The sequence below is a fragment of the Sesamum indicum genome, linkage group LG1, assembly GCF_026168435.1.
Source record: "Sesamum indicum cultivar Baizhima isolate 11 linkage group LG1, ASM2616843v1, whole genome shotgun sequence".
In the NCBI taxonomy this organism is placed as follows: Eukaryota; Viridiplantae; Streptophyta; class Magnoliopsida; order Lamiales; family Pedaliaceae; genus Sesamum; species Sesamum indicum.
Window position 1 is genome coordinate 12,218,131 of NC_142657.1, and position 11,980 is coordinate 12,230,110.

The following is an 11,980-nucleotide window of genomic DNA, read 5'->3' on the forward strand; positions in this document are numbered from 1 at the left end:
TAATTAGTATATAGTTTTAGTAAAGTAATTAATCAAATTATAAGTGTATCACATTTGTTATGTGATTGGTTTGGTTCACTCAGACATAATTTGATAAGATTAAATTTATTTAAGCTAAAAATCGAGCAGCTCTTATCAACTTTTACAACTTATTGATTAAATATTAAATTGTTTTTCTCTAACATTCTAACTCAAACTTTTTTTCACTTTCAATTTTTCTTTTAGAAAAAAACAAGTTTCACTATGGACTAACTTACAACAGTCTTGCAATTTATTCCCACCAAAAAAAAAAAAAAAACTATTGCAAAGATTTTAATAATACCCACAAAATCATTGACGAGCAAATCCGATAAAAGTTTTTCAATATTTAAACTAGTTATCATTGCACGTGGTTTCCGCGAGCATACCAAAAAATTTATGTGAGATGATAGAAAAAAAATATGAAAAGAATAAATTATAACTATAAATTATAATAAATGTGAAGAAGTAAGGTGAGAGAAATATTAAGTAGTGGGTAGTTAATTAAGAAAAAAATATATATAATTATAAAATTACTAATTGACCAATATTTTTTAAAAGGAATAAATGAAATGAAGGGTAAATTTGGATATGCATAAATTAGTACGCTAAAAGATTTTCTTTTATAATAATACAGATTAAATAATCTTCTATTCCACGTTGATATTTTTTATAGAGTAAATTATAATATTTTTTTTAAAATTTGACATAATTATAAATATCTTTCGTTATTTCAAAAATTATCAACACCCCTTAAATTTAACGGTCGTTTAATAATTAACCAATTTGTTAGTGTTTGTTATGTTTTTATCTATTGTTTATGATGAACTGACCAAAATAGCCTTATGAACTATAAATTATAACTAAAGTTATTTTTAAAAAAAATCAAAATATTTTATGGACTAAGTTGGGATTCTTGTTTACAATTCTTCCATCCACCTCTTCCAATTTTCTTACCATTCGTTTTTCTTTTTAAATGACAATAAGATTTCATTCAAAAAATTACATAATTTCATCAAATATTAAGGGCATTAATATTTCTTTAAAGAGTAAGAGGATATTCATAGTTACGTTGAATTCAGGAACCTGATTGCAACTTACCTTATTTGATATTGATATCACCCGATTGACACTTATGTGCATGTTATAGTAACCTACTTTTTAATTTCAGTTACAGATTAATTTAATTATAATTTTTGATGATTTAACATTTTTAGTCATGTAATTATATTTCTTTTAATATTTTAGTTCGTTAACTTGTTAGGTTTACAAAATAGCTCTTCACCTTTTTTTTTCTAATTTCGCAATTCTAAAATAAAATTGCCCGAAATTTTCAATATTGGCGGGAAAGTATAATAATTTCGGGTTACTTTGTACATTTCGATTAGTTTCACCCTAAAACAATGAAATTCAAAAGGTTGAAGGATTATTTTACAATCCAAATAAGTTACAAGATCGAAGTGACAAATGAATATAATTATAGGACAAAAAATATAATTAAATTCTTTATTTATTTTAAAACGGGACACGTGTCAATCGCACTTTGATGTTAGAATATGCCCACCAATTACCAGAAAGACAAAAAGGAAAGAACAAAAAAAAAAAAGAAATTATTTGCCAGAAAATTATGGAAACATGAATTATTTAAAAAGAAAAAGCATTTTAGAGGGATTTAGCCCAAATTTCAGCAGATTGGTAATAATCCAGAAATGAGGAAAAATTCAGTAATGGTCCAAACACATTTTCTGTTTTTGCCATGAAAATCACTTCCTCACAAGAAGAACAACTGTGTGTGCTGCAATACTCCTGTTCTCACCAAGACTGTCAACCTTCTCATGAGTTTTGGCCTTGAGGTTCACAACCGAGGGATCGGCGCCAAGCAGCTCGCATAAGTTGGCCCTGATGGCCTCCTTGTGAGGGCTCAACTTCGGTCGTTGGAGTATCAGAGTCGAATCCAAATTCCCAAGCTCGTAACCGGCCTCATGCATCAGCCGAACCTAAAATGTACCACATCAAAACACATGACGACAGTATAATTACATAGGCATTTCCTGTTCAACGTTATCAACTGCACTTTTGCTGTGAATTTCAGTTCAATGCTCGTTTACCCGAAAGTAACGAATTGATTAGTTTCCAAGTACATGTCGAAAATGGTTTGCATATGACAGTCTGTGAAGAGATGGCTATCGTTGTTAGCCAGGAGCTGCTTCACACACGTAATTTGCATAACGTAAGCAGAATACATCATTGAACCAGAGACCCAATCCTAACTCATATTGATCAACATATGTTTTAAGAATTAAGCATTTTAAGGCCATAAGGCAACTGCCAACTGTATCAACGAGGATTTTTGTTTGTAGCAGAAGCTTAAATGAAAAAACTTATGTAGGAATCACATATTCACGACGAGTAAACGTTGAACATTCTGTGCAAATTCCTTTTAGAGGGAGAGAGATGAACTTTCTACAGTATTATCTTGATCTACACAGTAGTATATGCAGAATCAGCAAAACCAAGAATTACATGCAGAAAGCATAATTGCAGCTTGAAGGTAAATCGACTAATGGCATCCCAACTAACGTATATAAAGAAACGAGCGGAACACTCACCGCCTCCTTCATGAAAACAGAAGATGCCGCGCCTTTCCATTTAGGATCTGTGTCCGGAAATATCTGCCCAATATCCGGAAGCCCTAGTGCCCCCAGTATTGCATCGACCACACAGTGTAGCAACACATCGCCTACAAATCACATAACCGTATCTTTCTCAACGACAAAACTTTACCAGCTACTGGTATGTGCATGCATCAAAGAAAACGCCATGATTGAAGGTAGGGATTTCAAATCCCTCTTAACAAATCCTTGAATTTGCTTGATAATTTCATACTAGAAGATATTTCAAATCCTACGCTTCTTATTTTGAACTATGTTCTGGATTCTTGATAAATTTCAAATTCTTTTGATACAAAGTCATTTGAATTCCCTTTCATAAAGCTCTCCATCAAATTCAAATCCTTCCATCCAAATATAACCTTAATATGGTTAAAAATTCATGCTACATCCAGTGCTTTGTATTATTGAATATGGCAAAAAAATTGAAATAAATTCGGCATCAAACTATATAATAGACAAGTTATATTAGTTGGGATTTAGTGCAAAAAAGCCTAATACAAAGTGAACTGCAATGAAACTTCTGACAAACACATAGCTATACAGGTTTTGATGTAATCTTCAGTAGTTGCAGGAATTCTACTTAGATTATGTTTATTGGATATAACGGAGAAAAGAAATTGGGAGAAATATACTCTTCAATACTGATTTAATTTGGATAAGAATTTTTTGAATAATATATTATACTTCACTTTTCTTTTTTTCTAAATATAGTTTTGCTCAAATTTTCCTCCCAAGTCCAACAGAAAATTACAGGGACAAAATGAACTCCGACAAAGAAAGAAATTACGGCGGAAATTTGAAATGCATCGGAAGCAAGAAAGAACGGACTATCATAGTAAATAAAATTCAAATCGAAATTATGTCAGAAATGGAGATTAAATCGCAGTGAGAAGCAAGAAAATCATATAATAACAATAATTTGACCATATATGTGTATAAGTAAATATTCAGAGACATCAATTACCATCGGAGTGAGCTTCGCAGCCTCGATCATGAGGAATATTAATACCGCCGATGATGAGGGGATACCCCGGCTCCAGCCGGTGAAGATCGAAGCCGTGGCCCACGCGGAAAGGCAGAACTTTCGGGGGAGTCGGAGATTTTGCCTGCGGCTCGGCTTCCACTGTGCTGGCGGCGGCAACCACCAAAGCCGGCGGAGACAAGGACGCGGGCCTCGCGGTGAATTTCAAATAGGGAAGCGAGCGCCTTACGACGCACGCTCCGCGCAGTTGCCCTGGGGATTGTTTTGAAGGGGTTTTAACGGGAAAGGGGCCGGCGTAGCAGAGCGAGTTAGCCATAGCCATAGTGATGAATTCTTGGCGGGCGTGGGTGTGGGTGTGTGGGCGCGTGCGGTGGCGCGTGCGGTTGTACCAGCTGGGTCAGACAGACGGTTAAAAATGGGAAGTTTGAGAGGCTCGTGCAGCACGGGGTTGAATATTTTGATTTATGTTGGGGAGCCACGTGGCGTTATTACATTATTATTATTTGACCATAACAAGATTTATAAATTTGAATTTTAGTTTGGGTTAATTACACTTAACCCCCTATAAAAATATAAAATTATATTTTTCTCAAACAAAAATTTTAAATTTACACTAACACCCCATAGAAAATTCTCCGTTTGCACATGACTCCTTTCTATTAGAATTTCGATTATCGTTAGTAAAAATAATTACATAAATTCTTAATTTTTCCTCTTATGTAACATATCATGTATATTTATATCCTTAAAAAGGGATAAATATAATATATATATATATATATATAAATGGAGTGAGGTTAACATTATTGTATTTTTTTCCCTATAAGTATACAATTATTATATAAGGATGTTGATGTGGAGTAAAATTAAAAAAATTTATGTAATTTTTTGCTAATACCGCTATTTTTATCCAAAAAATAAAATTAGATGTAAATGGTGAATTTTCAAAAAGAGAGTAAATATAATTCTAAATCTTTTTTAAAAAAATACATAATTTTATACTTTTAGAGGGGTATAAGTGCAATTAATAATTTTAGTGTTTGTTTCAAAGCTGACTTTGCAGCAATTTTACACTTTTCTATACAAATATTTCCCATTTCTTTTTCCTTTTCTTAATGGTGTACTATGTACTTTGAATGCTGTAGTTCATGGTGACTAGTTTATGTTAGAAATTTTAAATATTAAATATTTTTTTAATATTAAAGTAAGTTTGAATAATATAAATCAAATAAAAAATTTGAGTTCAAATTTTAAGATAATTTATTTATAAAAAAAGAAAAAAATATTGTTCATAAAATTTGACAAAAAACAGTACCTTCTACACGTGAATGGATGTGTCAAAAAGATTAAATATTAAATAATTTAAATATTTAAATAAAATTGTGATTCAAAGTTTTAAAGTTCAAATTGGTGACGTTACAGAGTCCAATTGACTAATTTTAAGAAATTAATTATATATATGGTGTTTGATTTCGTATCAATTAATTATATTTAATAATGATATCAAATTCAATTTTATGATATGAAACCTTTAAGAGTCTAAAATACATATACAGTTTAATAATCAAAATTAAAATTAAAATTAAAAAAATGCACCACTTGGTTATATAGCACGTAAAAAGTGTGGTAGGAATCACCAATGCAACACAAAAATAAAACAAATTATAGTTATTTTTTTAAAGTTCGGTATGATTATGAATACTTTATTATTATTTGAAGAATTATAAATATTATTTTTAGATAAAAAAATAATTGTATTGTCCCTAAACGATGAAGTGGGTATTCTTATTTTATTGTGGCTGGAACTTTTTCAAAATTGAAAAAACAAATTAGAAAACAATATAAAAATAATTGAAAATGGGTAAAATAAACATTTTATAGGAAATATTAGTTTATAAAGTATTTCATAAAATTTTATTTATAATACAAAATGACATTTTAATTAATTCAATACAAAAATTGGAATGAACCCTAACGAAAGCTAATGGAATAGTCTCGTTGATAAACGAACATAAAATCAGAGAATCACTTACAATTTCTCAAACAAAAAATTATTTATAGTTATATCAACTCTCGTAAAAAGTGATTGTAATTTACTCTAAAAAGTAATTGTATCTTATTGTTGCTGAATTGTGAGGAAAGTTGCGACGCCTCACATCGACAAAAATACATCGACAAAAATGGAATCGAACACACGACCATATAACCTCACATCGACAAAAATGGAATCGAACACACGACCATATAACCTCACATCGACAAAAATGAAATCGAACACACAACCATATAACCTCACATCGGCAAAAATGAATCGAACACACGACCATATAACCTCACATCGACAAAAATGGAATCGAACACACAACCATCTGACATAAAATAGTCCATCTTTAGTAATTGAGCCATCCTGAATTGTCACAAACAAGCAAAACATATCTCTGCACGAATCTACCCAGAACAGTCGACGGGATTCAAAATTCATATTCAGATCCCAGCAAAGGGGAAAACAAGAACCTAGTACCGAAATGACGTATGCACGCCACATGTACGAAAATTATTTGAAACAAAAGAATCAACCCGAATAGAAGCGTGTATCATAACAAGATTACCAAAAACAACAAAAATATCAAGAGGCAAATATAGAGTATAAGTTATATCCAAATTAAGAACGAACGCCATTCATCACAGAGGAAGATGCTAACAACGCAATTTACCAATTTTTATTTATATATGTGCTTAAAAATAAACACCCCCTTAAGTTCACAACAAACGAGTACCAACGAACCTTGCCCATGAGTTTTCAGTAAACACACATACTCTATACTAGCATCTACATGGAGAACAGTATTCACAAGTTTTATAAACCTCAGATGGAGTTATCAGAAGCAGACGGCCTGGGAAGCTTCGATGCCCTCTCTGGTGACGGATTATCGCAAGGGGCTCTCTTGCTTCTCAGCTGTACAAGTAGAAATGAGTCAGTAAATGCAACGGGCAGACGTCTTCTCGAGAGACAAGTATTCTAAAGATGCCGGATAGAAGTATGAATAATGCTAACCTTCTCTTCGGCCGGTTGATAAAAGTGTCTCAAAAGAATGTTTTTGGCTTCAGGAGCTATAACTGAGAAGTGACAAATGAGATAAAAGATTAAATGAGGAAATATTTGAACGTATATTGAGGGATTCACAATTGGTTCTTGTTTTTCGATGTTGCATGCATTTGCCTGATGTGTAATGAAAAGGGGCTAGCCCCAATTCAGTCGTGCAAGAAACTATCAACGTAGTTTTTATTCCGGAATATTTATATTTCTACTATCTTCGTCTTTATTGTTTTAGATCAAACATAAGTTCTTCCAGAAGTTATGGCTATTAATTACAATAATGATATCAGTGCTGAAGAGTATATTTCTAGTCTAGGAAAGATCTCCGAGTGATTCATCAAATAATAGCTAGCAGAGGAAAAACCATACAAAGATCTTATACACGACACAAAATCAGGAAACGGCAGATTAGATTTACATAGATGACATGAAGAAACAGAAATCATTCACATTACCCTGATCAGGTGGTGGGAGGGTGCGGTCATGAGTAGGCCGATACGTAACAGGCGTCATTTTCTGGAGACAATAAGCAAGGTGGTTTGCAGAATATGAGACAGTAAACAATAAGTTTCTAACAAATTCACAAGACAAACAGATGATCCATGCAACTAATAGAATAAGGTAGTGAAAAAATTGCCAAAAACAGCAGATCTATTAGCTCCTGAAATAAACAAGTGAAAGCATTGCTATAACAAACTCAATAATATTGAAAGAAACAATTTAGATAAAATTTAGTGGGAGTTGCAGCTGCAATCTCTGTGGCCAAGAAAAATCTGTACTGTGTTTCAATTTTTCACGAAGGTGCAGAATCCCAAACTCTAACCATCATAAAAAGCTTAACCATAAAATATACTAACAAGAAGAAGTTCAGCAAAACATGAACACACACTGCGGCATCCAAACAAGTTTAATCAAGAAGAAAATGTAGGTTAACCCGCATTCTCACGATACCGGAATACATCCAAGTTTTGTCTTCTGAACTTTAACTTCAAATGATCGGATTCTGTACGAATTCAACTATGATCATTAAATATGCAATCATTTTCTCCCTCTATGGAATAATATTGTTCTTCTGAAGCTAATTCAGTGAAGTTTCATTTCCTCCAGAACTCTAATACTTCACTTCATGTAGAACAGACAATGAAGTCCACGAGCTAACCAGAAGCAAAACGTTTAAAATTAGCAACTCTTTTGTACCAAATGTTTGCTATTTATCTTCAAGTGAGATTTAGTTGAATTTAGCATATCTGAACTCCTTTCAAATGAAGCCTCACTGGTGGGTCACCATGTAATTGCGTTTCGTTCACTTATTATTCTACCTATCAAAGTTAAGGCTCAACCTGGATATCAGGACTGTGTAGTTCAGTATGAGGTATGCATGAAAGTTAGCTGCATAAACATCTAAAATGTGTAAGCTAAGATTTGGCAGAAAATGATGCAGGAAAACCCAATTTCAGAGCATTGACATTCCAACTAAGCAAAGCTAGAGGAGTTTTAAATTCTTAGGTTGAATTTCTTGAGCATCTTGACCAGTGTCTGCCAGTGATTTCAGTAATTCTTTCACTTTCTAAGCCCTCTAATTCAGATATGTCAGAATAACGTAATAATATGAGGTAATGATGTTGTTCACACAGCCCAAAAGGAAAGCTATATCTCAAACAAACACGAGAACATAGAAATGTGGTGATGGAATAAGAATGCATATACAGCACACCACGTCTTCTGCATTTAATCCCGGGAAAAGGGAAGATATCTTTCCTATATGCTATATTTGACAAAATAGCATAATGAAGTTATCTTAAAAGCTATTCCCATGAAACACCAGCGGAAGTATGTAAATCCTTTTTACCACTAATTCTCAACTTATCGAACAAGTGTGTCATGTTCAATTGTCACCGAATGAAATTTCATTCAACAACCAACACTCTCTCAACTCCCATATATCCAAAACAAGCTGTTATATATTTACACTTGTCAATACCTGACACAACAGACAAATGACGGTTCCGCCATTTCCCACAAAACAGAAAGACCTGTTATGTATTCCGGTTGGATCGTCTACCACATGGAATTCACGACACGGAACCATACAACATTGTCAACTAGTTCAAACTAGACAGCAAAAAGTGCAGCCAGAGTTCCAACCACCCATGATGTTTTGCTCAATTACCAAATGCATTTGAACCAAAATCATGCATATGCAATGTGCAATCAGCTAGGACTATAAATCAAGACAAGGAAGCCAAGATCACCCTAAACAAGACTTTATTCACTCATTAATAATTCACACACACAAATTTTCAGCCTCTTTAGCCAAGAAAATAAAAAGAATACCCATTTCTAGAAACCACAACTTCATGTCATTGTGAACACATCAACAAACCCACATGCCCTAATACCAAAGGGGACCCGAAATTCATAGCCCAAAAGTCAGAAGACGAAAAACAACAGCAAAAACAAAAACTCATACCAACAAAGCAGAATTCTGCAAGAAATCTTGCAAAAATCCAAATGGGCGCATAAAAATCCACAAAAGCAGAAACCTTGATGGAGAAAACAGAGTGCATACCGAAGGATTGGCAGGATCATTGGGCTTGAACTGGCTGAAGTTGTGAGGGTCGAAGGAAGGCCAACTCCCGAGCATTGAATCATCAAGAAAATCAAAACAACGGGAATTGAGAAGAATTCAGAGAGCAAACACCAATATTTTCAAGAAATTTGCAGAGCCCACTATATATAAACACACACACACACACAAGGGGGGTTGCGGTGGAGTTGCAATGACAGATAGGTGGCGATTGGCCTTGTGGGCAAGTGTTATGGGCAAAAGCATTCCAATTTATGAAGGAAGCTTTGGAGTTTTTACTGCCAGATAATATTTGCCAATTGCAATTAATTCTTGTGCCCATCTTTTGATGTGTATTTTAATTGCGTATTCTTGAAAGGAAATTTTGATTCAAAGTTTTTTGGAATCTAAATCAATAATATGGATACATCTATCTATCCTATAACTAATTTACAATTTAGAAAAATAACAAATCATATTGTAAATACATTACACTTACTCTATAACTAATTTAATTCGATCAAATCTAATTTGCATAAAAAAAATTCTTTCTTGATTGCACGGCTTTTTGATGATTCTCTTTGCGGAGATTGTATGTTTGTAATCGATATTGAATTTAATATCCATTTATAATCATTTAATTATAAAAAAAAAATCACGCCATGTTATTATAAAAGCAGACTAATATAAATAAATGTATTTTGATTTAAACAAATATTCGGTATTTATAAAATTCAATCTTGAACATTTGGATAGAACTTTATTTGTACAGAAGATTGTAAGTTTACTTTTAGTTACTTTTGATGTCATTTTCAATTTTTAATCATCAAAAGTTAGGTATGTGTATATTTGATTGAATGGAACTATCGAAATGGATAAATATGGGGTAAATTTCCCTAACTTGAAATTCGTCACACTTATTATAAGATTTTAGCCCATCTTATACATCCCATGAATCGTGATAGTTACCCCCAGGTCCTTGATAGGTCTAGTCCACTAAGTCCGATTAATTTATTTTTAATTGAATTGGACTTAAATAGGAAAAAAGAAAAAGGGAAGAAAAATGTCATATGATAAGTATTATAGATACATTCATATTTCGTAGAGTTTTGTAGTATCCCAAAATTCTGGTTGGAAGGATTTCTCTTGACGAGACATCTTTTAATACAGTGTTTGTAGTCTCCCAAATTTATGTGGGATCAAGACTCCTTTTGTACACACCTATAAATAGGTGTTCCTATGAATACAACAAAATACAATTCATACTATGTGTGTTCTCATATTAAACCTCTCCCAAAAAACTCAATTTTTAGGGGTTTAGGGCATGTGAATTTGGGTGGATAGCTCTGGTAGCAATCCATGAGGGCGAGAAGAAAGTGTCAATCCAAGGGTATGTTTGTAGATTCAAGAAATTGCTTATCATTATTGTGCATATTACGGATCATATGTTAATTTCGAAATTATTTGAACAAGATTATTTTTATTTTTTAATAGACAATAAATTTGAAGGTTACGGTATTCACCCAGTGAATTTTTGTTATGTATTAAACAAGACAATATTACACGTGGGAATACCAAAAAAAGATAGAAAATCAAAACTCAAATTAAGATGATTTAAAAAAAAAAAAGAAAAACAACAGCATTTGTATTATATATATATATATGTAAAAATGCAAGCAACTCTCCTATAATATTGCAAATGAATAAATTACTTCTTTATGGAAAAAAAATAGAATTTTATCTCCTGTATTTTTTAAAATAATGCAATTTAACTACTTTTTTTATATGAAAAGTAGTTTGTCCATTTGCAATATCACATAGTAAAATGGATTAAACCCTATTCCTTTTTCTTGATCCACATAATACTCTATCCATGGATAGATATATCCTTATATGGTATTTAGATCGATGAATTTGAAACAAAAGATTTAGAATTCATAGTAACAAATTCATCAAATTTCTTTAGATAATTCAGTACTGCAAAGAATTTTCAATTTTTAATCCTATTTTGAATTATATTTTGATTTTAAATTCATTTAATACGAAATCCTTCTTCTAAATCCATTTTCTGGAATCTAAATCATTCCATACAAACATACCCTTTGGATAAACTACATCAACACTTAATTAGATTTGTCTAATTACATTAACACCCGTTGTAATTTACGAAGTTACTCTAACTCCAATTGTCATTTAGAGACAATATTCAACACTCGAGTAAGTGTATTTATAATTTTATTAAAAAAAACAGTTTTTATATAATGAAGTTGAATTTTAGGAAGTGTGAATGTTATCCTAATTGCAACATACCACAATTAAAGTGTTGAGTGGAGGTTGAGGGGCAGTGTTGGTTAGTTGAGAGAAGTTATTACAAAACAAGGGTAAATACGCATTGGATAAATTAATGAAGATAATTGGGTTTAAACCAAAAGTCACGGTCCGGCTCTTAACAAAGTAAATGTAAAATAAGAGATGATTAGCTATTAAATCATCCAAAGTAAGTGATGCTTTGGGGGGGAAATAGTCATATCAGATTTATTTGTAAATGTAAAGTGTTAATTGTGTGGTTTGAAAAATTACGATATTTTTATCGTCTTTTTACTTCTAACAAATAGATTTATCAATTAGTAAATTCACACATCAAA

The 11,980-nt window shown here is 32.2% G+C and overlaps 2 protein-coding genes across 2 annotated transcripts; both read right to left on the reverse strand.

The window, feature by feature from the left end:
• Positions 1–1,643: 1,643 nt before the first annotated feature.
• On the reverse strand, positions 1,644–4,120 carry LOC105158281 (2-C-methyl-D-erythritol 2,4-cyclodiphosphate synthase, chloroplastic). The gene is made up of 3 exons (XM_011074983.3): positions 3,655–4,120; positions 2,628–2,758; positions 1,644–2,015 (listed from the first exon to the last, which is right to left on the reverse strand). The coding sequence occupies exons 1-3, from the start codon at positions 3,992–3,994 to the stop codon at positions 1,782–1,784; spliced, it is 705 nt and encodes a 234-aa protein (XP_011073285.2). The 5' UTR covers positions 3,995–4,120; the 3' UTR covers positions 1,644–1,781.
• Positions 4,121–6,367: 2,247 nt separating this feature from the next.
• Positions 6,368–9,597, reverse strand: LOC105158292 (DET1 complexing ubiquitin ligase). The gene is made up of 4 exons (XM_011074995.3): positions 9,339–9,597; positions 7,225–7,285; positions 6,728–6,789; positions 6,368–6,628 (listed from the first exon to the last, which is right to left on the reverse strand). The coding sequence occupies exons 1-4, from the start codon at positions 9,411–9,413 to the stop codon at positions 6,539–6,541; spliced, it is 288 nt and encodes a 95-aa protein (XP_011073297.1). The 5' UTR covers positions 9,414–9,597; the 3' UTR covers positions 6,368–6,538.
• Positions 9,598–11,980: the final 2,383 nt, after the last annotated feature.